The sequence below is a fragment of the Heloderma suspectum genome, chromosome Z, assembly GCF_057233095.1.
Source record: "Heloderma suspectum isolate Gila_16-S chromosome Z, 16-S_ref, whole genome shotgun sequence".
NCBI classification, from domain to species: Eukaryota; Metazoa; Chordata; class Lepidosauria; order Squamata; family Helodermatidae; genus Heloderma; species Heloderma suspectum.
The window spans coordinates 3,176,801-3,203,141 of NC_139476.1; the positions used below are offsets into that span (position 1 = coordinate 3,176,801).

Below are 26,341 nucleotides of genomic sequence, written 5' to 3' on the forward strand. Positions count from 1 at the left end.
ACACACTTTTTCTTTCTGCATTTACTCCTATGGTAGTGTTTGTGCACCCAGATCCTACCCATGTCATGGGGTAGGGTTCAACACACTGTGTCTGTCGCCGCTACCCCCAGCATCTTAGGCAGCCGCCTCACTTTGCCTGACAGAAGAGTCGGTCCTGCTGAGTTAAAATCACAGTACACTGTGAGTGTACTGTAATTTTGGTGACAGTAGAACCTCCTTTGGGGGGGTATTCCAAAATCGGGGTGCCACCACAAAAAAGGCCCTCTCCTTTTGTATGTATGCATCATGCTTCTCCTGCAGATACTACTTGGCGATGTTGATCAGTGTTAGGTTTAGATTAGAACTGAAACGTTCTTATGAAAGCAAGCTTATCGCATGTCCAGCCAGGAGTCCAGTATTGTTGGACTGATAGATACCAGGGAAATCAGCTTCTTTCAAGCAGCATTTAATGGATGTGCTTTTTATTGGGCAGGGCTGCTGTTTTATTGCTGCGGTTCTGAAAACTGCTTTTGCTCAATTACGATGTTTTAATGTTTACAGAATGCCTCTGGGAAGGGCATTCTGTAAACAGAGTGCCACCACTGAAAAGTCCCTCTCCTCATAAATTCTGCTTGCAGAGCACGTGTTCCTTCACTGAGCTATGAACCCTCAGTATATAAGTTGCCTTAGACCTCTAGCACAGTGATTTCTCTTCTGACTGACAGCAGCATTCTATGGTCCTGGGTAGAGAGCGGGGTTCTGGTTCTCAGAGGTATCCTGCCTCTGCACATAGAGGTCTTATTTTAATAGCCATTGAGACATAATCCCTCCCCCACTCCAGAAAAATTGAAAAAAATATTAAATGACATTTACTTTAATGAGCTGCTGCACATTGGGTGGCCACGTGTTCCGTAAACTGAGAGCATACTACGTGAAGAAACAACGTATTTCCTCTTGTTTGTTCTGAGCTTCTTGTCACTCAGTTTTGTGGGATGAACCTAACTTGCAGTTTGAGAGAAAGCATTTCCTTCCAGGTTGCATGAGAGTTGTACTTTCCCATGTCTCCCAGGGGGTGCATGTAGAATCATAGAATAGCAGGGTTGGAAGGGCCCTATAAGACCATCGAGTCCAACCCCCTGATCAATGCAGGAATCGAAGTCAAAGATAGAATCATAGAATAGTAGGGTTGGAAGGGGCCTATAAGACCATCAAGTCCAACCCTGTCCAGATGGCTGTCCAGCCTCATCTTGAAGGCCTCCAGTGTGGGAGAGCCCTCCACCTCCCCAGGTAATTGGTTCCATTGTCGTATTGCTCTAATGTAGTTTCCCATGTCTCCTGGGTTTCTCTATAAAGATGATGTCACTGTAGTGTGACAACAGAAGGTTATCTTCAAACTGATCCTATTCCTTTCTAAAGGCTCCACATGTCCTAACCTCTCCCGCTTTCACTGTATAATTTTGAACAGAGGACCAGTTGCCTCCCGGCTTCCCAATCATTGACATGGGACCCCAGCTGAAGGTGGTGGAACGTACACGGACAGCTACCATGCTGTGTGCAGCTAGCGGGAACCCCGATCCAGAAATAACATGGTTTAAAGATTTCTTGCCTGTCGACCCCAGTGCTAGCAATGGAAGGATAAAGCAACTGAGATCAGGTAAGGCGGACCTGCCATCTTAGTAGTGGAGAGCCTGCTCAGGTGTTCACAATCTGTGAAATATGTATTTCTGTGTGTGTGTGTGTGTGTGTGTGTGTGTGTGTGTGTGCGCGCGCGCGCGTGCGCGCGCGCGTGTGTCTCAACCTTCTTCTGACTAAAGGTTGGAGCTCATGAGAGTCTTCTTCAGAAGCCATTTGTTAAGCTGTGCACACATTGGAAAGTGACAATTGGTAATTCGTGCAACTTTGCCCCAACTGACTGAACACCCGGCCATCTCTGGATTCCCTTTACTGATGTTAAGGATTAACCCCCTTTTGTGAGTGTTGGTAGCCATTTAGAACTTAAGGTGAAGACCGGTGCAATATATCAAGGTGGAGGGGATGTGAAGACCAGTGTGAACCTGCATTCCTTCTGTCTTTGTGATTTGCATGACAGATCTTCTTCTCTTTCTCCTTCTCCTATCCCACCTTTTTCCTCTTGCAAGGAACTCAAGGCAGCTTACATGATCCTCCCCTCCTCTCCACTTTATCTTCACAACAACTCTGGGCGGAAGGTTAGGCTAAGAGTCAGTAACTGGCCCAAAGTCACCCAGTGAGCTTCATGGCCAAGTGGGGACTAGAATTAATAAAGAGATAAAGATATATTAAAAACTACACCGGGGATTAGGAGAGGGGAGATATTTTGGTGAGGCTGCAGGTGTGCTGCTCAGAAACGGCCTTTGCTCACTCAGCTTTCGCTGCAGGGCCAAACTGATGGGAAGAGGCGGTGAACTTAGCAGCATCAGCTTCTGCTCTCCACAGACATGTCCTCTTTTCTCCGTCTTGGGGCTGGTGGGAGTGTATTTGACTACCAGCTACTGACTGCTAGGCTAGCCTATCTGCAGCACTAGAAGTCCAGGGATTGAGAACCAGAGCCACGTGAGCAGGTCCCCCTGAAAAACCCCCGCCCCATGGCACCAGACCTTTGTGAGCCATTGTGGGAATTCTAAACAGTGACACTGATTGGAGGGCGGCTGTTGTTGCTTCCAAGTAAGCCAGCTGATGCAGGAGAGACCCTCCAAAGGGCATCTTCTCAAGGGTGTCCTCAAACCAGCAGCCAGCCTGTTAACTCCTGAAACCTGCAGCCTGCCCCACTAACAGTGGGACTGCCCTGTGGGACAGAAGATGGAGTGAGGGGGACAGAGACAGGCTGCAGGAACATCAGGCCCTGCTCCAGTTGGGCTGCTCCCTCCCTCCCCCACCCAAAAAAAACCAAGAGATGAGATGTAAAGCAGGGCCATTCCATCAGGCCCGCTTAAAATTTATTTTATTTTTTTCCTTTTCCGTCCCCATCCCTTTTTCCTTGCATGTCTTTTTTAGATTGGAAGCTTGTGGGCAGGGATAGTTTCGTTCTACCGATTATATGTAATCTGCTTCAGGAGCCTGTTTTTGGCCTAGGAATGGGATAGAAATTATTTATATTAATTAACTAGCAATGAGCAAGGTCCCCATCCCTCCCCTGCCACCACCCAAAAAAAGTTGCATGGATTACCAACTGCAAAATACCTCTCCCATGTGTAATGCACCAAAGTATTCGATTAGACGAGGCCCCCACTTTCAGAAAGTTTGGTAATGGCACTGGAAGGGGTCAGCGGTGCAGGAAAACAAATTTGCCAAAGGTTCTGTTTTCTGCCGCGCAATTTCGTTGCCCAGTTAGGAAGACCAAGAAACCCGGTGACTGTATGTTTGGTGTGTGCATCAATGAGTAAAAGTTCATATTGACACCTAATCAGAAGTGTCAAGAGACACATCTGCACTGCAGACTGAAATGGTTTAACACTCATTCACTCTTCCCACAGGGAAACCTGCAACTGTAGTCTGAGGAGGGTACCTCTAATGGCATTCTGAGCATCTTCATCCGACTACAGTTCCCAGGATCCTTTGGAGTAGGGAAGCCTGTAACAGTGAAAGTCATCTAAAAATGCATGGGGTCACAACGACACTTCATCCCCAGAATCTGTTTGCAGTACCAGGGCTGAGTCCTGGAAGATATGGGACAGCATGAGTGCATCTTAGCATGTGCCGAGTGCTTTGCCTTCACCAGGCCCAAGTGTCATGGCTGCTGGGCTGCCTTCACGCCCTGCCGTCTCCTGCTTTGGAAAATAGAAACCCTGCACCACGGGCTTTCCAAAGCTACTAGAATTTCATCTTGCAAAGGTTTCAACCCATATGCCAGACTGGAGAGTGGTCTCAAGGGGAGCAGGCTGTGGCGATCCACCAAGCTGCACAGGCCAAACAGACATACCTCAACCTCTGCGACGGACGTCAGTTCTCCACTGTTGCCTCCATTTGCCCATTCATATGTCCTTCAGCTATTTAGTTACTGCTTTTTATTCTGTGATGTGCTTCCTTGTGGCTTTGCATTCACTGTTCTTCCTTTGGTGGTCTGTTGTGTTTCCCCCCAGTTCTGTGTCAGTGTATGTCTCTGTCCTGTGTACTTGTCTGTCACTGTATTTTTCAAAATATTTTGATAGCTACTCATCCCAACACTGAAACTACCTCATCTTTCTTTTATACAAATCAAAAATTAATCATATATTAATGGTCTACTGACCAGTGCTCTCAATAGAAGTCCTCTGTTTTTGAAAGAAAAAAAGGGGGAGAGAGAAACCACCCAGCTCCAGCCCCCTGAAAAGAACCAGTAAGGGAAAATGTCAGGTAAGACATTTTCTCTTTACACAAGAATCAGGTAGAAGATTAAATATACTTAGGGATGGCCGTCACTGGGAAATCTGTTTCTTTTTTCACCCCGCATTATTCCACGGTGCATAAGACTTGATTTGCATTTGTGAGCTGAGCAGCAGGTTTTTTCCCAAAATGGGAACTTTTTTGCCCATTTTTCCACAGGTTCTGCAATTTGTGCAAATTTCTGAGCAATTTGTGCAAATTGGGCCACAATTTGTGCAAATTTCTGAGCAATATGCATAGATTGGGCTGTAATTTGCACAGTTTGCTCAGAAATTTGAGGAAATTGTGGAACCTCTGAAAAAATGCATGAAATGCCTGGAAAATCCTTGAACTGTCCCAACTCGCCACAGACCTAGTCAGGTGCCACACTGGGAACCAGAACGAAGTCCGGGGCTGAACCGAGGAAAACCTGTCAAGCTCCACCCCAAAATGGATTTCTCCAACATCCCTAAACACACGTGGCATGCATGCCATCACGGTTCACCAAGCCTGCATGCTTCGTTCAGAGGCCCATTTTGAAAAGCTGACTTCTGCAACCTCTGTGCAAATTAAGAGAGATTTTGCATCATTTGATGCAGTTGTTTCCTCATGGCTATAATCTCTCCTGGCTTTTGCTGGTCATGGGAAGGCACCTGCCCACCTGGAATGGAAGGTAATCTTATTTCGCTACCTATCTGGCTTTTGACACACTCGGCAGACACGTCGAAGCATCGCTCTGAAGTTGCTTTCCGTTTATTTTCAAAAAGAAAAAGCACGCTGACATAAGACGTTGCCTGAGACTGACCATTGGTCTCTCTACCCAGGACTGTCCACATTGACGGGTTTCAAACAGGGTTCTCTCCCAGGCCTACAAGGAGGATTGAACCTGGGACCTCCTGCATGCAAAACAGGGACTGAGATACAGCCTTCCCTTGCAGAAAAGAGCAAAACCCTGCAGAAAACCTCACCAAATACTGGCACTGCCTGCTATAAACATAGGAAGCTGGCTTGTACTGGCTCACACCACTGATCTAAGCTCAGTATTGTCTACACCAGAGATGGGGAATGTATAGCCCTCCAGATATTACTGGACGGCAACTCCTATGATCCCTCACCATTGAGGGATGATGGGAACTGTAGTCCAGCAAGATCTGGTGGGCCTCATACTCCCATCTTTGTCCACACTGACTGGCAGCAGCGCCCCAAGCTTTCAGATGGGAAACTCAGGCCTCCTGCACGCAAAACAGGTGCTCAGCCGCTGAACAATAGCCTGTTCCGTGAAAACAAAATAAGACTCTAGTCCTCATGGTTCTGAATAAGGAATTGATTTCAGTAGGATGATAGCAAACTAGGATATACCAAGTCTCACCAAGGGTCCGTCCGGCTCAGTATTGTCTACCCCAACCTGGCGTCCTCCAGATGTTTGTGGAGTTCAGCTCCCATCATCCTCAGCCCACATGGCCAATGGTCAGGGATCCTGGGACATCAGTTGTCATCCGGAACATCTGGAGGGCACCAGTTTGGAGAAGGCTGCTCCCCAGTGGCTCCAGAGGGGGGGTCTTTTCCCAGCCCCACCTGGGATCTTTTGCATGCAAAAGCAAGGGCTATACCACTGAGCTTGTCCTTCCCCGAAGGTACAGCCAAGGAAGATAAACTTTGTGCCACATTTCACGTTTGGGGGTGCCTTTCTCCCCTGTGCTCTCGCAGAATTTTGACATGCGTGTAGCCTGGCTCGGATCGGGAAGGTAGCCCAGACAGCCGGGTCAGGCCGGCCCTACCAGTATGCAGAGTGAAGTACTCCCCTGAGGCAGCAGATGCTGAGTGGCGAGCACGCTGTTGCAGGAGAGAGCTGTGTATGCTACTCAGCCTGCCCTGTGACCCCTAAGCTAGCTTGCTGCCCTCAAGTGCAATGAAGGACACTATGGTTTCCGGTGTTGAAGTAAGATTCAACTGTGAGTCCAGTCCAGTTGGCTTCTGTACATGGAAGGGGGGTGCCATGTTGTCCTTTGCTTCAGGCAGCACGATATCTTGGGCCGGCCTTGCAAGACAGACAGACAGCTCTGCTGTGGAGGCTCCAGTCCTGATGAGGCTGATGGGAATTGAGCTCCAAGAACACCCGGTGGGCTCCCCACCACCCCTCACAGTCACCAGCACCTTGCCACACTGTGATGCTGGCATGAACTGGCCCTTCGTTGCGACACCAACTGCAGGCCATCTCTGAGAATGAAGCCCCCAAACCTAGTCTAGGACACTCTTCCCAGCCTGGTGCCCTCTGGCTGTGTTGGATTACAACGCCCAGTATCCCCCAGCCAGCCTCTTTTCACAATGTAGGAAGAAGGAAGACAAAGAGAGCAAGGGAGGTGGTGGTGGGGGACACAGAGGCTCGCGCTACCAAAGCCCCTGTCTGTGTAAGAAGAACCATTTTGAAAACCAGCCTGTGGGGCAGGCAGGGCACTGCCCCTTCCATTGGAAACGTCCGCCATGACGGAATTTCTGGAAACCCGACAGCGGCCTAATTGGCCTCCTTTTTTGTTTACTTTTTTGTTCTTGCTGGCATGAGGTTTGTTGGCCTACACTGGTGGCCACAGTTGAGTCATTCCTTCGTTGCCTCCCACGCTGCTCCCCTCTCGCTTTCTCCTCCACCCGCAGCATTTCGTTACTCAGAGTGTTCTTTCATTCAGGCAATTCGTACGAATTGGCCTTGAAAATGAGGCTTGGTGGAGCTAAGGTCTGTATAGGAGCATGCTGTTATCATCTTTGTTTTTACCCTGCGTGGTGCTCTGAGCAACACCAGACAGCTGTGCCTAGCTGCCATTTTAATTTCCCACAATGCCCCAGTGTTGCTCTGGGGCATTGTGGGGACGTAAAATTGCGCCCCCAGCCACCTGACATTGCCGCTAATGCTGCCGCTAGTGCATACTTTGCCGCTAGTGCATACTTTGCCTGTGGCCCCCTCAAACTTATAATATCGGGCCTCCTTTACTGACATTTCCAAAAATGGCAGTGAGAGCACAGACTTACTTTGATGACCAACCCTTCCAGATGGGTTCCATGAACACATCAGTGGGGGAGAAAGGAAAAGCCCATTTGCATTTCAGAAGGAAAATACGTTCACATGCTGCTTGGCCCTGCACTGTTGCGAGGCTCTGTTCGTCACAGGGGGGGACAGCAGACATTTTTGTATCTCTTAACCCTAGTATGTCCCAAACTGTGCCAGGGGAGGACTGTCGGGGTGCATAGAGCGCGTGCGAGAGAAATGAACGTTACATAATGAAAGCATAACGAGAGAGTGCTCCCTGTTGCGCCTCTCTGTGAGTCTCCGCCCTGTGCTTTCCTTCTCTGAATCTGTTATGCTCAGATCAGTGACTCATGTAGCTATGCAGGAGTTCAGCTTCTCTGATGGCAGGATCATTAATCCTCCTCCCATACGCACGCACACACTTTCTCATGCTGTCAAAGTAAACATTTTTCAGAGGTAAGAGTGTAATTCCCCAGCTATCAAGTTTGGGAATCAATATCTAAATGTCTGTATATAATAACCTGTGTCTCTGAAGTATGTGGTGTTGTGTGTGTGTGTGTGTGTGTGTATTTTGTTTTAATTTTCTTTTATAAAGTAACTGGCTTATAACAACACTCTCCCTTATTTTTTTTCTTTTCTGTTCCCTTTAATTTTGTTACACTCAGATACCTTTGGTAAGTGTGGTTTCCACTTAAATAAATCAATTCTTAAAAAAAAAAAATCAACAGCAAATAAATCCAAACCTGCTACTTCCCAGATGTTTCCTATCCTACCTCCTCCTACCCTTTAAACTAATTCCTTCATAACAGCTTTTTCCCCAACAGGCATGTGCTCGTCTCTTTTACTAACGCCTTTTTCAGTAGGGATATTCCGCCCGTTTTAACAAACATAACGTACGGAGTATTGCAGCTTCCAAAAACAATTATCAGCCTATCGAATCTTGTGCCCATTCTAAGGAAACTGATATGCAAACTTCCTCTCATTGGATAGATTCAGCCATTTAAAACAAAAACAGGCATTTTTCCTGGAATTCCCCAACCACCAAAATAACTGTACTGCACCTTGTTTTTATTTTCCCCCTACGAACTGAATCAGGGCTTGGAGTTTCACATCTTGTAGATGTGTGTTGGAAATTTTAGAAAGTAAGATTTGGCTTGCAGTGGAGAGATGTGACCTAGGCATTTTATTGAAGGATGGGGTATATGATCTTCAAATAATGTGGAGCGTGGGACAAAGCAATGCACGGTTTCCTAGGTTTTCTCAGCCGGTTGGTCATGATGGAGTACATAGGGATTAAGGTACCAGGGCTTTGGACCAATGGGACATGGTGGCTAGGTGAGAACGTAGGTACATAAGAAGTTGCTTTGCCCAGGGCAGGGGTACACTTGTTAAACTTCAGCCTGTCACTCTGTTTTTGTTTTTTGCTTTTTGCTTTTTTGGTGGTAGGGAAACGCTGGAGCCCCTGCCAAGGGAATGAGGGGGAAATGATGGAATCTATAGGGTTCCAGTTAATCTCTATTGCACAGCCTTGGATGCACACCTCTGGATGCCCTCTGGATCCCTTGGAAAGCAAGGGATCTGGAGAAAATGGGCTCCTTCCACGCCCTGCACAGACCCACTAACGCTTCCCTGCCTTGTTGGTTTTTCAGGGGAAGAGCCCACCTATTCCAAGGAACAGCGACTTATTCATGAACCTTAGGGCTAGAACAGACTTTACTTTAAATTCTTATCTAACAACTACATCTTTTCTTTTCTTTTTCATTTTGACTCTAGAGTAGGCCAGGGCCCCTGATCTTGAACAAAACCCTAGTGTGTGGGGGGGTGAATGGGTAGGAGGGCTTCTAACATCTGGATCAGGGGGCTGTACCTATTATAGAGTAAAAATGGGGGGATACAGCTGCTGGATATGGATTTAAATCAACCTTCCTCAACCTGGGGCCTTCCAGATGTGTAGGACTACAACTCCTAGCATTCTGGGAGTTGTAGTCCAACACATCAGGAAGGCCCCAGGATGAGGAAGCCTGATTTAAAATGCCTGTTTGGGATGTATTTATTTGTGAGCTGCACCCACTTTGGGAAGTTGCCGTTGCAAGGGCAGCATATTCTAATAAAGCACTGTTCAGCGTTCTCCAGCACACGTCCTGCATCGTTTTCCAAGTGCTTTGCAACATGTGCCCTATTTTGGAGCCCACGTCGCTCTGACATCAGCCAGCTGCTCCGCAGGGAGGTCGCTTGGCTGGTTGTTTTGAGGGTGACACCGAAAAAATGACCACCACCCCACATGCTTCCCCAGGAGAATCGCACTAGCAGATGCCCGGCGGGGGTCCGTCTTCCCATTGTTACCATGGAGACGAGGCCTAGGCTTATCTCTCCGGCTCACTCTCCTTCCCTGGCTGTTTTGTGCGTTCTCCTTTGCCGTCTCTGTCCAGGGCTTTAATTCCCTGGAATTAAATTCGCCTTCGTGAATCCAGTTTTTAATTCCAAGGAGGTGTGAAGCAATAACCAGGGAGGGGTGGAGAGCGTGCCCCTGAGAACGTGCAGAGTGCTTTGCCTCCACTGTCCCCTTTCACTTGCCTTTTGTGAAGCCTGGAGTGTGCCAGTTTCTGCACATCACCCCAATATTGGTGGAAGGGTTTGATTTGCCTTCATTCCTAAACGAGGAAAAGAAATAAGATGGATTTCTTTTTACTGCAACACGGAATAGAGTCAATACTGAGCCTAGAGAATTGGGCCATCCCCAACTTTGGAATATCAGCCCCCTTCCTCCTTCAGAATTACCGGATATGTTTGCGGAAGTATAAACCCTTACTAAAGTCAGCTTTTTTGCTGGTCTCTCTCCTCACCTTGCAAAAAATCCAAAGACTAGAGCTTCTTAGATGTGAAACTTCAACATGGGGGGAAAAATCTACCATCTGTGTTCTACAGACCTAATCTTCCCCACCTCACCCTCCTTTTCCTCCTAGCCATCCCAGTTTGGGTAGCTCCAAATCAGAGTGCAATCCTATGCATGTTTAGACAGAGAAAAGTCCTACAGCTCCCAGCATCCCCCAGCCAGCTGGCTGGGGGATGCTGGGAACTGTAGGACTTTCTTCTGTCTAAACATGCATAGGATTGTACCCTTAGCCACACTCATTTGGCGTTGGTTACTTCCAGGTTGGATTCCTGGAATGCAGCCGCAAGGCATGTATTGATTGATCATTTCAAAAAAAGAACAGGGTTTATATATATATATATCCATAATAGGAAATAAAATGCTGCCTGCAAAATTTAAAAGGAGGAGCGGCAAAATCGGAAGCTTCCTGATGGTTAGAGCAATACGACAATGGAACCCAAGACCTAGAGAGGTGGTGGGCTCTCCCACACTGGAAGCATTCAAGACGAGGCTGGACAGCCACCTGTCAGGGATGCTCTGACTTGGATTCCTGCACTGAGCAGGGGGTTGGACTCGATGGCCTTGTAGGCCCCTCCCAACCCTACTATTCTATGATTCTATGCTAGCTAGGGCTGATTGGAATTGTAGTCCACAATATCTGGACAGCAGCATGTCAGGGAAGGTTGCTCTAGCCACTGCACCATGCTGTTTCAGTGAGGAGACCTAGCCGCCTTTTAAAAGAGGCTACCATTCATTGCCACCTCACGTCACAAGCACCTGTCACAAGGCTACTAGTTAGCGATGGCTTTAAGTTCCAGGCATTTGGGAAGGGGTTTTTTTTGCCCAGGCTGCAAAAATGGGAAGCACTAAACCCGGGCACCTGTCCCCAAAGTTAGACCTCCTGTGTGTCCCATTAGTCACCCTTGCCTTGCAACCCCAGATGATCAGCCCTGATCTTTCAATGGAGTTGCATTAAATTGCTTGCAACAACGAGGTTGAAAATGCAGTTTGGGGCTGCGCCCCTTCTTGCCTCTGCTCCTGTCCTGGGCCATGTTTACCAATCAGCTACTTAAACCCTCACCCGAAATGGCCCCTTAAGGCTCTGGAGAATCAGCTCCTGTTGGAAAGAATTGCCAGGCCTCTTCCTGCAAGATGTAGTAAGATACCTTTCAACCAAGCCAGGCCCCAGCAGACCAATCCCCCCACCCTTCCCGCTCATCCTTTTCCAAAATGCTCCTGGTTTGAGTCACAGATGGCAGATTTTATTGTTCCACTCTGATTTTTCTTTGAGACAGAAGGATGTGTTCGAGGCTGTTCTATTTCCACTGAATAAATCCATAACCCTCTGCTTCTTTCCTTCCCCTTCCTTGCTCCCTCTTCCTGTCTCTTGCTATCTTTTAAAAGCACCCAGTTGCATCTCTGCAGAGGCTCAGCCAAAATTAACGCTCCCCTTCTTTTCTTTTCCTTTCCCCCTCTTCTTTTCAAACTGTCTCCTCCAACAAGCTAACTAAGCCCTGCTTTGATTAACCTTAACTAGCTAGCAACCTTAACTAGACGCTAACACCTTTCTTTAGATGACGTTTGTGACCTTTCCTTTAACTAGAAGCTAAGTCTAACTAGATCCTTAACCAGCTTTAACCACATAACATTTGCCCTCTTCCCACCCAACTGACCATGACTAATAACGAATAATAACTAGGTGGGTTTGTTTTACCCCTTCATCCTGAAAACGGTGCACTTAACGCAGAACGGAGGGGAGGGGGAAGGAAGGAATTGAAACCTACAAAAAGAGGGTGGGCTTGTATTTAGGTTGAAGGCAAAGGGCTAGGTGGAAGGAGTCCTACAATGCAGCCCTTCCTCTGCCACAAATTTCGCCAAGTGACAATTGGCAGGTCACTTAGCCGGGGCATATTAAAGCGATATTTGGAAATTCCACAAAGAAGGCGACAACCACACCATTCTTGTGCTTCAGAGAGAGTCTGGATCTTAAAAGTACAGTTGTGCTGCCTCTTGGTTTGTTTTCAGGATTGGGGTAAAACCCTAGAGATCTCTATAAGGTACATTTCTGGACTGAGATTGCAGCAAACTTAGAAAGCCGATGGGGGAAAGGATCCTGACCCTAATTAATTTTACAAGGAAGATGCCTTCTGGGCTACTCTCAACCTTGAGGATGGCCGCTTTGCATCTATTTCCAGTGGGAGGGGTGGCAGGGACAATGCCAGATCTAATTTCAGCCAGTGCCATCCTAGGGACTGACCGTACCTCTGGGCATGTGCAGAGTGCCTTCCTGTTATTGAGCAAAACACTGCCAATATACAGGCTCTGGGTTAGCAAGGGAACGTGAGACGCTGCCTTAAATCAGGGCAGACTGTTTGGCCATCTAGGATTATCTCCCCTTGCAGGGGCTCTCCAAGGTCTCAGACAGAAAAGAATTCTTCCCATCACCTGCTTCTTATACCTGACTCTTCCAAGTGGAGAAAGCGAAGATTGCCGCTGAACCACGGCCTTTCCCAGGGTCAGTGTGAAGGGTAGGCATGGTTGGGCACGTGCTGAGGGCTCACACCCCAGCAGGGCCCCTCTGGCCAGAGCCCGCTGGAGTCACCCCTCCTCTTCCTCATTGCAGCCTGCCTGCCTCTCGCTCCTGCCCAGACAGTGGTGGTAGTGAGGAGGAGGAGGAGACACCATGGCCTCCTTGCTCCCTGGCTCTCTGCCTGCTAAGCAAGTGGTAGCAAGGATGAGAAAGAGGTGGGGGAGCAAGAGCTCCTGGTGACAATCCAGTGAGAAGGTGGACTCCCTGAGGGATGGGGCCAGTGGAGCGGGTCTTGCGAGGGGCCTTTAAAAAACTGGCCTTTCCCCATGGTGTTATGGATGTAGTGTCACACGAGGCTGCCTGGTGGGCTATGGGGAGGACTCCTTTGCAGGATCCCCAGGGATCCTGCAGTTCTTTGCCCTCAAAATCCTCAAGCCCCCATCATTCGCACACACACTGTCCTTCCCTAAAAATAACGTCCAATTTCATGCCTCATGGTTCTAAATAAAGGCTGACTTTAAATAGGAACTTGCCTTGTACAGAGTCAGAGCCTCCGTGCCTCTTGCTCAGGGTGGTCTGCGCCAGAGGTGCAGGCCAGAAGGGTGGGTGTGGTGTTGGGGGCACGCACACTCACCACCCTCCTGCAGATGGCTGGAATGGGAACCAGTGACAGCCTCCCTGCCCCATTGCAGTGATGAAGCTGAAGAGCTCTTTAGCTCCCCTCCTCCCTGCCCCATTACAGCGGTTTTATTGGGAAAGAAGGCTCTCCTTGCACGCACGCTTTGCCAACACTCTCAGTTCTGCTGGGCAGTTGGGCCCCATGTGCCTGGTTCCCCAGCAGAATCTGGGAACAGGGTGTGCAGGGAAGACTCCCTTCACATGAGCCTTGTGTTGCAGGGGTCAAAGGCACTTGCAGTGGGCCGCACAGGTGGCCTCTGAGGGCCGTTTGTTTGCGGCCCGCGGGCCACGTGTTGCCCACCTTTGGTCTACACTGACTGGTAGTGGATCTCCAGTGTAGGCGCTTTCCCTTGCCCTTTCTGGAGATGCCAGGGAGTGAACATGCACTCTACCACTGAGCTATGTTCCTTCCCCATTCACTCCAGAATACGGGAACATATCCTTTCTGCACTGGCTAATGGCATCCGTGGTTCACTCTTATTACATTTATATCCCACCTTTTTTCCTCTTGCAAGGAACCTAAGGCAGCTTACATAATCCTCCTCTCCTCCATTTTATCCCCACAACAACCCTGTGAGGCAGGTTATGCTGAGAGTTGGACTGGCCCAAAGTCACCCAGTGAGCTCCATGGCTGAGTGAGGACTAGAACCAAGATCTCCCAGCTCCCAGTCCAACACTTTAACCACTATGCCATGCTGACTCTTGTTTGTCCAGCTTCCTGACCAGCCAGAGTAAATAGGAATACTGGTCATGGGGGGACCATGTTCCCCCATCTTTTTCCTGGCTTAAATAAGGTCCTGAAGAAGCAGTGTTACAGCACCTCCAGCCAGGAATAATCTTCCTTCTTTCTGGGGTTCCTTTCTCCCATTGGCGAGTCCTGAAATCTCCCAGGTTTTTTTTTCCACTTGTTTTTCACTCCTGTTCTTTTGTGTTTTTTTGTTTTTGCTTTTCCTTTTTGTTTTCCTGACAGAAGGTACTCCAATCCGAGGTAAGAGAACTCCTCACACAGACATGCATACACATGCGCGCGCTTTCTCCCTTCCTAAATGCTGCGTTTTACCTCTTGATTATAACCAGTTCTTGTTCCATGTAGTTCTGTGATTTTTAAACTGAAAATTTGTCAACATTTCCCTCTTGTTCCATCTCCTGTGTCTTTTCTCTCCCCCACCCCACGGTTATTTTCTTCCTTCAATTCTGTCTTTAATTTCAATACATGTATAATTCTTCTTTATTCTCCCTTCTTCTTCCTGGATGGACTTGGGCCACCATCCGCTTGGGACCAGGTGGGAGGAAGACTTCCCAAGTCCCCTACACATTTGCAGTTTATGATGTGGGTACAAAAGCTAAGCTCTTTGGGGTCACAAAGGGCTGAAGTACATTTCCAGTGCTCTGTGTGTTTATTCTGCCCACGCCCTCAAAATAATAAACTTCTTCACATTCAGTGAAGCTGGTGAGGTTTGATTTGACCTTAAACTGCAGTCCAGAACTCGCAAAGCAGGAAATTTGAATGAAACCACATTTGTATGTTTCTGGTGAAAAAAAGAAGACAAAGAAAAAGGGTTGGTAAATGCCATAAGAGCGTAAGAAATGAGTATAAGAGTGTAAGAAAAGAGCATAAGAAAAGGCATGGGCATAAGAAAAGAGCATAAGAAAAGAGCGTAAGAGCGTAAGAAAAGAGCATAAGAAAAGAGCTTAAGAGTGTAAGAAAAGAGCGTAAGAAAAGAGCATATGAGCATAAGAAAAGACGATGTGTAAGAAAAGAGCATTAGAGCGTAAGAAAAGAGCATAAGAGTGTAAGAAAAGAGCGTAAGAAAAGAGCATTAGGGCGTAAGAAAAGAGCATAAGAGTGTGAGAAAAGAGCATAAGAAAAAACCATAAGAGCATAAGAAAAGAGAGTAAGAAAAGAGCATAAGAGCGTAAGAAAAGCGCTGCCAAATCAGACCAAAGGTCTATTTAGTCCAGTGTCCTCTTTCCCACAATGCCCTACAAGATGCCCTAATGGACACCCATGAGAAGGGCACAAAAGGAACAGCCCTCGCATGTTCCTTGTCCTTGGCATTTAGTAATCCGAGGAAAACCACCCCTGCACGTGGGGGCTCCATTTTGCTCTCAGAATAAACCTTCGTAAGAAGAGCCCTTGCTGAATCAGACTGAAGGCCTGTCTAGTCCAGGATCTTTCCTGCAGTAGTCAAGAAGATGCCCCCTGGGGTTCCCACAGGCAGGACATGAGGGCGAATGCAACCTCCTGTTCAAGTTCCCCAAGAACTGGAATTCATAGGTAGAGTGTAGGGATGTATGAGACATTAGTTTTAGTTCATTTGTGATCAGGGATTTACCCAGTTCGCACTTTCTAGACTGAACGCGGACTCGATCGCAATCTGCATTCGAAGTCTGTGCACTTTCTGAGTTTGCAGTGTGATTCACAGACTCCCCAAAATGTGTTCAACAGCATGTGTACATTTGGAAAATGTGCATGAAAAAAGGTATACTTTGGGAAAATGCACACAAACATACATTTAACTCTGCGAGAAGAATACATATACTTCAGAGATGTACACCATTGATATGGACACTTGGGAAAACATGTCCCAAAATATGCACACATTTTCATGCGAAAACGAAGGTCTGCCATCTGATATGGACACAAGATGGAATAAGCTTCTAGGCAGAATTTGGGGGATTTCAACAAACTCAAGTTTTGCCTGGACGTGCGCACGTACCTAGTAGAGTGGAGGTCTCATGTCAAGTAGCCGTTGATGAACTTCATGCTTACTCTGAGCATTGAGAGAATCAATAACGATCACTCTCTTCCTCCAGGCTTTTGGCAGTTAGGAAACTTCTCAAGCTTGTGTAATATCATTCATGTGTAAGGCTGGTCAGATTGAGGAGGAAGCAAGCCAGAGTTGACAGATCTTTAGGACCAGGGGAGGCCTGTGAGCTCTTCCCCTGTGCTCTGCTGAGCTGGTAGCTGCAATACCGGCCTCCAGCCAGCTGTGGCAGCATAGGAAGCAGCAACCGCCTCCTTCCTGGTTCAGAAGCAGATTTGCTGTGGCTCTGGATGCCAGTTGCTGGGGACCAAACAACAGACAAGGGTTGTTCCCCTCACGCCCTGCCAGTGGGCTTCTCAGAGGCTCTGATTGGCCACCATTTTGAAACTTGTTGCTGAATTAGATTGACCCTTCTTTGGTCTGATCCAGTAGGGACTCTTCTTACAAAGGTCTGTTACAGTGGCAAAGAGGAACCTTCAGTCACAAGACCACTCTCCCTTGGATCGCAAAATGCAGGGGAGAAGGAACGTTGGAGGGGGGAGGGTGCTTGCCATCACATCAGTGGAGGCTGGTGGCTCTGATTTCGGTGAGGCTGTGAATCTACTCTGGGTTTCAGTCAGAACCAGCCAGAACTCTAAAGAGCTATCCAAGGTGCTGAGCCTATATTGGTGATGGGGTTCGGCACTGTGGATAGCCCCTTTAGTGTTCTGGGTGGTTCTGACTGAAACCTAGGATGGAGTCACACAGCCCCACCGAAATCGGAGCCACCAGCCCCCACTTCTTCACATCCTGCTTGCGGGTTTCCTGGAGGCATCTGGTTGGCCATTGTGGGGAGCAGGATGCAGTGCTAGATCCTGGGCCTGGCACAGCACAGCGTTCCAGAACCTTTTTCGTTCATTGCCATTCTTGCCAGTATCCTACGGTGTCTGAAACAGATTCTGTCCCTGTTGACGGGTCCAGCTGAGATGTCTTAACTTGGCTGGGTCAAGAACAGCAGAAATAACTCTGAGGAAATGCATGGGGCAGAAGAGATGATCCTGACCCCCTAGCGATGGACCTAGAGTTGGTAGTCTAGCTTCTGTCGGCCGTGCAGAAGCGGCTAGGTTGGCTGGACAACCTCTTGCTCTGGAGGCATCAGACTAGAAGCTGTGTGTGTGTGTGTGTGTGTGTGTGTGTGTGTGTGTGTGTGTAGGGGGTATCCTTGTTGACCAAAGTCTAGTTCCCCTCTAGGGGTTGAGATATCACAACGTTCTGAGTTTCCCTCTGGTTTGCTGTCTGCTGATGGCAAGAGGAGGGCTGGAGAATATTGTGAGTCTTAAGTTCTGCCATAGGTTATTGGGAGGAAGGAAGAGCTAGACATACAGTTGCCATTTTCATTGGCAACTTTCACTGGCAACCATCAGTTTGACACTGCAGGGCAAATGAGGCAGCCTATGGTTCCTTTGACCCAGCCGCTTCTGTGGCTGTGTTGCACCATCTGACAAGCCCTACCTGAGGAACCTAACAGCCTACCTGGCTGTCACTGGATTAAAGGAAGCTCAGTGATTGAGCATATTAAACGAATGGATTAAATCCATATGCATTTGCATGGTGATAAATCAGCAGTTCAGAAGGGGTGAAAGTATTTTTTTAATCTTTGTTTTTAGATGTTGCATGCTTAACATTGCAGGCAGCAGGCACCATGGGAGGGTATCCCCTCCTACTTAAAAAGGAGCTGGGATGCCTCTTTTAAGATAGTATCGCAAAACTTAGTGTGTTCTATTAAGGGAGAAACAGGGGTGCCTTTTCCAAGATGGTATTGCAAGAGTTACTCCCTGCTATTTAAGAGAGGAGAATGGATGACTCTTCTAAGATCATACTGCAAAAGGTATTCTCTCCTATTTAAGAGAAACATATAGATGCCTCTTCTGAGATAGTATAGCAAGAGGTATCCTCTCCTGAATAAGAGAGGAGCAGGGAAGCCTCACCTGTGATGGCAAGATGCATTTCCTCCTGTTTAAGGGAGGAGAAGGGATGCCTCCTCCAGTATGATATTCCTTCGTATTTTAGAGAAGAGCAGGGAGGCCTCTTCTAAGATGGTATTGCAAGAGGCATTCTCTCCTGTTTAAAATAAAAGGAGCAGGAATACCACTTCTAAGAAGGTGCTTGATTTTATAAGTTCTTGCAAGATAGATAGATAGATAGATAGATAGATAGATAGATAGACAGACAGACAGACAGACAGACAGACAGAAACAACCTGTTGCCCAACTAATCATGGGTATGCTTTGAAAGCATCAGAGTTAATCTAATTAATTATTTGGCTGAGTAATGCAGCCCCGCCATTTTAATTAATTGATTGCCTAAACGATGGAACCCCACCAGCCTCAAACTCATGGGCTGTTAAAGTGGTTCTAGAATGACATTCAGTGTGTCATTTCCACGCTGGTTAAAAGAAAAAAGAAAATATCAGGTGTGGAGGGCAAGAATCCAATGATTAGGGTAATGTTGTCAGAGTGGCAAAAATGGGTCAAGAGCATGTGCTTGTATTACAGAGTCCTTGCCTGCACACCCAGAGGATGATGCTCACTTCTTAAAGTCTCAAGGAGACTCCATTAACATCAAAGATACATTTTCATATCTCCTATTGAGGTCTTCTAGCCCTCTGCTGGCAGAACTGCAGCTATCGAATACCTAGACATTTGCCAAAATGTTAGCCTTCATCTCTCTACTTCAAAAAAGAAAACAGTTTTGGTATTATATTAATATTTGTTGGGTAGATATGTGTATGAGTTTCACGCTGTCACTTGCCTGAGAGCTTTTTCCAGCCGTTGGCTGAGCTTCTGTGGTGTCAGAAACTGTCAAGGTTAGCTACAGAACATTGACAAAGTGCATCTGGCGTGAGTGAAAGGACTAGTTTTGGCTGGCCTTCACCAGGGGGAAATTCAGTCTAGAGATGGGGTGTGGGTGACTGACAGACTGGGGACCCCATTCTTGCTTCTGCAGTCCACTGGGACAAGAAGTATACACTGAAGTCCAGGCCTAAGGGTTAGAAGGGTTTTAGCTCCAGGAGATTTGAGGCAGCAAAAGCTAAAGATGGCTGCATGTCACATATTTAATCCAGAATGACAGGTCAGGTTCTTTGCGGCCCCTAAATTTTGCAAGTAGAATTTTGAAGATGGTGGGATCTTGTGGGCGAGGAAAGACCATTTTAGGTTTTTGAAGCTGCAGGTTGCCTATTAATATACTGGTATGCATTTTCCTAGAAGTTAAACTGTAGCTTAGTGAGATGTGCACAAGCATTCCCCAATCCCCACTCCACCTCTGGTGCGGCCATGGAAGGAAACATAGTTGTGCCCCAACTGGGGCCAATTGCAGTTACTTTGATGACGGTTTGCTGTCTCAAATCTCCAGGAGTCAATCCCCCTCTATTCCATAGTGTCTTAGGGTTACGTGAAAACCAGGCTGATGTCTGCAAGTGCTTTCTAGTTCTTACCTGTATCCAGTTGCTGTGTGAAGAGGGACACATGGAGGCTGCAATCCTATGCAGCCTTACTAGTGAGGAAATACCAATGAATGCAGTAGGACTTACTTATGAGTCAACATGCTTTGGGGATTGCACTCTGTGTCCCTTTGTGACGAGGGAGCTGAGCACCCAAATCGATGCTAGAAAGGAACACGTTGTGATGGAGGGAGAAGGGGGAAGAGTTGGAGGCAAATCTGGGCCCAAGGAATTAAACCAGCCTACTCCAACCTGCAGCACTCCAGGCATTTTGGACTACAGCTCCCATCATCCCCACCCAGCATGGGCATTGTAGTCCAACATATCTGGAGGGCCTCCAGGTTGAGGAAAGCTGAATTTAGAGTCATTCTTCCCCTTTGCTTGCCCTCTGCTCCATGCCCCAATCACTGCATTAACATATTTCTTGGCATCTCCTCCTTCCTTCTTTTTCTTCTTCTTATCTCCTCCCATTCTAGGTGGCCTTCAGATCGAAAGCAGCGAAGAGACCGACCAGGGGAAGTATGAGTGTGTGGCCAGCAACAGCGCTGGAGTGCGCTACTCTTCACCCGCTAACCTATATGTGAGAGGTAGGGAACGCCATGGCTTGCAAGAGCAGCAAATACGACCACCCTATGCACACACACACGCACACACATATATACATGTACCCTTGATGGGCTCTCTGTTGCCTCCCTGGTGCATTATGGTTTTGTTGTCATTTTTCCAAGACCCAAGAGATTTGGGCTTGAAATAACTCCATCTTGGAAGGAAATGAAAAGGAAGGGATCCAGAGCATGGCCAGAGGTTGGCATAACCCAATGGTGTGAGAAGATATGCACCAAAGGAAAGAAGGCCATCTAATAAGTTGGGCTGAGGGATATCCAAGGAACAGATGCCCCAGGGTGGGTGCCATTACCCAGCATGCTTAACTACTGATGCCCTGTCAGGACCCAGTACTGACACGTGCCCCTTTTCCACCACCGCCAGGTAAACCTTCCTGGGCTCATGGGCAACCAACACAGGAGGATCCCCTGTTAGCGGGCACAATGCCTAATGCCCCCTCAAACCCAAAGGTGCCCCACTGAACCTCTTTGCCCTTTAATTCTGAATAACTGAGCTGATTTCCCTCCCCAACGGGCATGGGAGTGGCAATAAATGAAAGTCATGTCTGCAGTGCCATCTTTAGACTACTTGGATGTCCCTGGATCCCTGCCCTTGGAACTTTGGGGACTGTAGTTCAGCAAAGGGGGACTTTGGATGCAACAGAATTCCCACTTTGGTTCTGTGAATCTTCACCATGCGAACATTTCTCGGGGGGCGGAGGGGGAACAGCCCCAGTGACTTAAGCCAGTTTCTGAAAAACTGGTTTATGTTTGCACTGTGGAAGAGTCTCTGGAACCCTTTCCCAGGCAAAAGGACATCACCAGCTGGGTTTGGGAGTGGCACCCACATATTTCCAGTGATGTGGTCCCTCATTCAGTTCATGACCTGGCCCTCATTTTCTTCCCCAAAGACCAGGAGTGCATTCTTCCCCCCAGCTTTTCTCTAGTAAAGACATATTTAATGAGAGTTGTACGGTCCTTCAGCCAAAGGCAAATCGGGCATTTTAAGGGGGTGGGGAATGTTCCTAACTGCAGCACGCCCTTAGAAAATAAGCCCTGAGTTGGGTAAAATTGGAGGGGGTGTCCCCACACAATCTCTCTTCCAAGGAGGAGGTGTCTAGGGCTTTAAAATGCCAAATGGAAATTCATTCTCCTAACCCCTCCACTGCCCAGTCCCATTTACAAAAGGACACTGTAGGCCACACCAAAGCTGATAGGGCAGCCATCGATCACAGGCACATCATAGTTCCAATAGTTTAACTGAGTCCTGGGAGAGCTTTGTAGCTCCATGTTGAAACTCCCCCAAAGCAGTGTAGGGTAAGTACATCATAGGAGAATGGAAATGTGATGTGCCAATACCGCTACATCAGTTCAAGCTACACCCCATGCCTCTGCAATGCTTAATAATTCACTGTGGGTGTTGATTTTATTTTGTTTTCTGCCAGAAAGATCCCAGGAGAAACCCATTGGTCATGAAAAGACTAGAGGGCCAACTTTGAACCTGTTAACCACCATCATCCTAGCAGCCCCTAACTTATCAGGCTGTTGAACGCCAAGGGTTAGAGCAAGAGCATTCACCCAGGAAGATTTGCGCTGTTGAGTATGGTCAATGCAAGGCCTATCTAAGGGTTGCTTGTAGTGATCATGTTTTATATGCCCAAGCAAAAAAATGGGTGCCTGTCACCTCAGATATGAAAGGTGCAGGTGTCTACAAATTGCAGTTTTCCCCCTTCAAAATATTCAGAAGTGGCAACCAGGAAAGGAACTGGAGAAAGGTGGAGGGCAAAGGAAGGGTTGAAATCCTTTGCATTTTTTCCCGGCAAGTTTAATAATTCACTCACACCCCTTTAATTGGGAGTTTCCGTCCAAAGGCCAAAGAACCTCTCGGTGTTCTTGATCGCCAAACAGCAGGTCACTGGCTTTGTGTTCGTGCCTGTAAAGGACCAGGCTAATAATTTTTGAGTGTATGTCAGAATGTGCCTCCTCAATAAAAAGAGGAGGGGAAGGGGACGTCTTCCAGTTTCAATAGCTTACCACCCCAAAAAAAGTTCTGCATAACTAATGACTTGCTAAGCTGAATATACTCCACCAGCTGTTTGGCAGCCTGCCAGATGTTGGATAAACATCTTATTTTCACTGCCTACAGCCATGGGGTTGTTGGCATCCCTGGCATGTACCAGTATGTGGCTGGCGCACTTCATTCAACTCAAGGGACCAGAAGTCATACCAGTCTGCTAGAAATAAATATCACCTTTCTGTCCTGTTTGGGGAACACATCCAATGAGGCTATTAAAAAAAAAAAAGAGTAGATTGTTACATCCATGCTAAATTATTACAGAAGTTATTTTTGTGCCTTTTCGTGGTTTTGAACATATGGCAAAAATGAAATAAAAATGTATATTGCTTCTATTATTCATTCTGACTGGACTTCTGGGTCAGCAATCTTAAGGTCTGGTGTTGTGCCAGAAGAAATCTTTGCCATTATTTCTGTCCAATGGATAAAAATCCCTGGGGTTTTAAGGTAGAGTGCATATCATCCAAGACTCTTGCAGGCTTGTTCTCTTTCCTGGGTCTTAACGTGAGTGAGAATTTTAGCCGGCCACAGTTTGGAACCTCGGAACTGTTCCTTTCTCCTGGGAAGTTCTTTTCCGGTTTGTCCTGTGTGGTTACTTTTTTGTGTAAATTATGTTTATTCTCTTCCCCCAAAACTGGAATGGTTTGGCCTGCTCAGCTATAGAGAACAGTAGCGGAAGAGGTTTTCCTAAAATCTAGACAAATCTCTCTTCTTCTTTTTCCTGTGAAAATTAATGCTTGGAATGGTGTTAACTCAGCGCTGTGCAGTAGCAGCACTTAGTGGCAGAATACAAGCATTACGTGAATTAGAGCACGAACAGCAAGTGTGAATCATTCTGTCCCCCTCCCAGAGAAGAAGTTGTGTTTTTTAGTCAGGCTGTTCCAGACTCAAATAACCAACGTCAAATATATAACGGTTCAAGATGCTTCTTCCAACTCTCTGTTACATTTCAACCCCTGCTTCAAGAATGCACATCTGTGTAGTCAGAGACTTCAAAGCGGGGGCCTCTGTTCTAGATGCGGCTGGTATCTAATATTTCTGCTGGGCTGGGAACACATGGTGAGCACAATGAATGGAGGCTCACTGGGCGGTTTTTAATCACTTCTTGTTTCCCTTGTTTCATATCCCCAAAAGGGGATGGGGAAATGGGCTTAATGTGAAAGGTGGGGTGGGGGGCCATGTGCAATGAGGATTATGGTTCTGTGAATTGTTATTTCCTTTTGTTGTTGTTGTTACTATTCCCAAAGAGTCTTAACCATGCTTGTAGGGGGGGTTGAATTGTTTCTCCCATAACATGCTTGACTCTCAAAAGAATTTCATGGGTGGGGTAGGATTTGTAGTTTTTTTTCCCCCTTGTGTGTTTTTTAATATATATATATATATATATATATATATAGCATAAGGAGAGAGTCTGGGGTTTCCCCCCCTCCTTGTTTTTGAGTGAGGGAGGGAGTTGGCCATGGTTGGAAGATGGTGTTTTAAGGCATGTCCACACGGGTACTAGCTCCTAGTACAAATTTGGCTCTTCCATGCTAAGCCAGGAGTATGGAAAATGCCATTAAAAAAAAAAAAAACAGCTTCCTGAAATCCGGTTCAGTTGGGCTAGATTTTGAGTGACCCTTCTCCCCTTGGGGGGGGAGGCTATACTAGCCCCCCCACCCCACCTCAACCTGTTCTACTGCAAGATGTGGATGTACAGCAGGAGCTAGCATAGCGGGTGTGTCGCAGGAACTGGATCGCGCTGGCTCTGTCTATCCTGACTCCTGCCCAAGTCCCCTTGAGGACATGCCTTGAAGCGGTCTCGGGGTTTTGTTGTACCTGCTGAGGCCAATCCTGGAAACGTATTTCGAAGAACCGCCGGCAAGCCTAAACGACGGTGAGGAAGCCGTGGTGGCTGGTAGGGGAAACGGTTCCATTTGTTTGGGGTGCAATGTTGTACATTTTAATCTTTCTTTCTCTGAGCCACAGGGGGCTCGACAGGTTTTGATGTTGGACGAGGGGTGGACCGCGGGGCTGCCGAAAGGGGATCCCAAGGGACTCCTGAGTTCGGAGGCAGGGGCAGTGCCTCCTACTAATTTGGCAGTGCTGACACCTTATTAGATAAGGCAACTGCCCCCAGGATCCAAGCCCTTGCCTGTATCCGCTTCTCGGTAGCCCTGATGGACAGGAAAGAAACGGGACTCAAAGAAAAAGGGATATTCTGATATTTTTTAAAACTTTTTTTTTTAAGTTAAAGACGGAAAAAAGAGAAAGCAATCAATTTGCTGTTGCCAGCCTTGAAGGCCTTTTTTTACTCTCTCTGTGTTTCCCCTATTTTCTCTCTTCTCCTCATGTCATTGTGTTCTGCATCAAACCCCCTTAACATCCCTCAGAGCTACGAGAAGGTTGGTGTGGTTTTTTTTCTTTTTTACTTTCTTTACCCACATTTTTACATTTCTTAAGAGAGAAATATATATCTATATATCTATATCTTTTTTTTAAAAAAAAAATGACAAATATATAAATTTAAAAAAAAGAGAGAGAGAGAAAGAAAGCAAGAAATATCTAGATAAAAGACGACGAGCGAGACCCGCTCGTTCCCGGGTCTCGTCGGAGATGAGTTGAGTTGCATTGTGGGCTCTCTCTGCATCCGTTGGTAACGTTGCTGCGTTATGTGCACCTTTCTGTCGTCATGGTTACCTTGCCGTATGGACATTTGGGCCTGCTGCATGATAGAAGAATGTTAATGACAATCTTTGCATGCTGGTCCTTTTCAGTTATTTTTTTGTTTGTTTATGTTTTTGTTTATTTTTTGCTTTTTTGTTTCTCAAATTGTGTGTGTGTGCGTGTATATATCTATATCTATATACATATAATTTTCAAATAACTTCCGTTTTTTAGTTTTTAGTGTTTTTTTCCCAATTTATTCCTTTTTACGTTTCCAATTTTAATTTTTTGCTTTTCGTTTTTTTCTCTCTCTTTTTGTTTTTGGTTCGTTGGTTTCGATTGGTTATGCTGTGCTGTAATTTATGCCAAATGCATTGTGGAAAAAAGCCAGTGTTCCTGCTTCCCTACTCCCCCCCCCCTCCAAATCTACCCCCTCCCCAACTCTTTGATAACTTAAATAACGTCCAACCCAAAGTAATGGAATTGCACAGTTCTAATCTCTGTCTGAGGAATTGCTTCCTGGGCTGGGTGAGGGAGGTTTAGAAAGCGGGGCACTCATCAGGCTTAGGAAAACTCACATCAAAAGAAATCTCAAGTTTACAGACCATTTCAGGGAGTGGTAAAAAGAGAATTATACAACCGCCAGGCCCTTTAATAAGGATTAATTGCCTTATTAATTACCACACCCTCGTTCCCTACTTGCCATCACCAGAGTGGATTTAACCAACCATCAGCACACACTGAAATGATGTACAAAATAAATATTATGCTCTTGCATTCTACATTAATTGATCTCAAATGACTGCCTCCGTGAATACAGCTCCCAATAAACATTTGCTAATGCTGTGACATTCTTGCTTTCATCCATAACTATTTTATCATCTTGGAAAAGCCAGGTATAACTACCTAAAATAAATCAATATTTATTATTCCTTTTATAAACGCTCTTTACATATCCTGTTTATGAGTATATCAAAGTAGAGATTACGGCATTTAAAAAGACCAAAAAGACCCCCACCCCTTAAATTGTTGCCTTTTAATGTCTTAAGAAGACCTTATGGGACTCTTATGTCCCATAAACATAAACAAACAAAGGCACAAGTTACTGAAGGTAGAATTCCACGCAGAACAAAATGGCGGCCATCAAAGCTTGAGGATGAGTGTTGATGGTTGACAGTTTGTAAATTATTGTCTGTGTGTTGTTAGAAATACTTTTCCTCACAGTTTCCCTGCTCCCGCCGTATAGTTCAGCCTCAATCCTAGTTACAGAAGGGTGTTTTTAAGTGTGTCATGTAAGTTAATAACCTATATGTAAATGAGAAGGCTTTAATGG

General features: G+C 46.7%; 1 protein-coding gene across 1 annotated transcript in view; it reads left to right on the top strand.

Moving 5' to 3' along the window:
* PTPRS (protein tyrosine phosphatase receptor type S) overlaps positions 1-26,341 on the top strand; it is a 276,893-nt gene that overhangs the window by 116,805 nt on the left and 133,747 nt on the right. The window contains exons 5-6 of the mRNA XM_084826131.1: positions 1,445-1,633; positions 20,163-20,273. Of these exons, the coding sequence (XP_084682257.1) occupies positions 1,445-1,633; positions 20,163-20,273 (300 nt within the window). The remainder of the gene's footprint in view (positions 1-1,444; positions 1,634-20,162; positions 20,274-26,341) is intronic.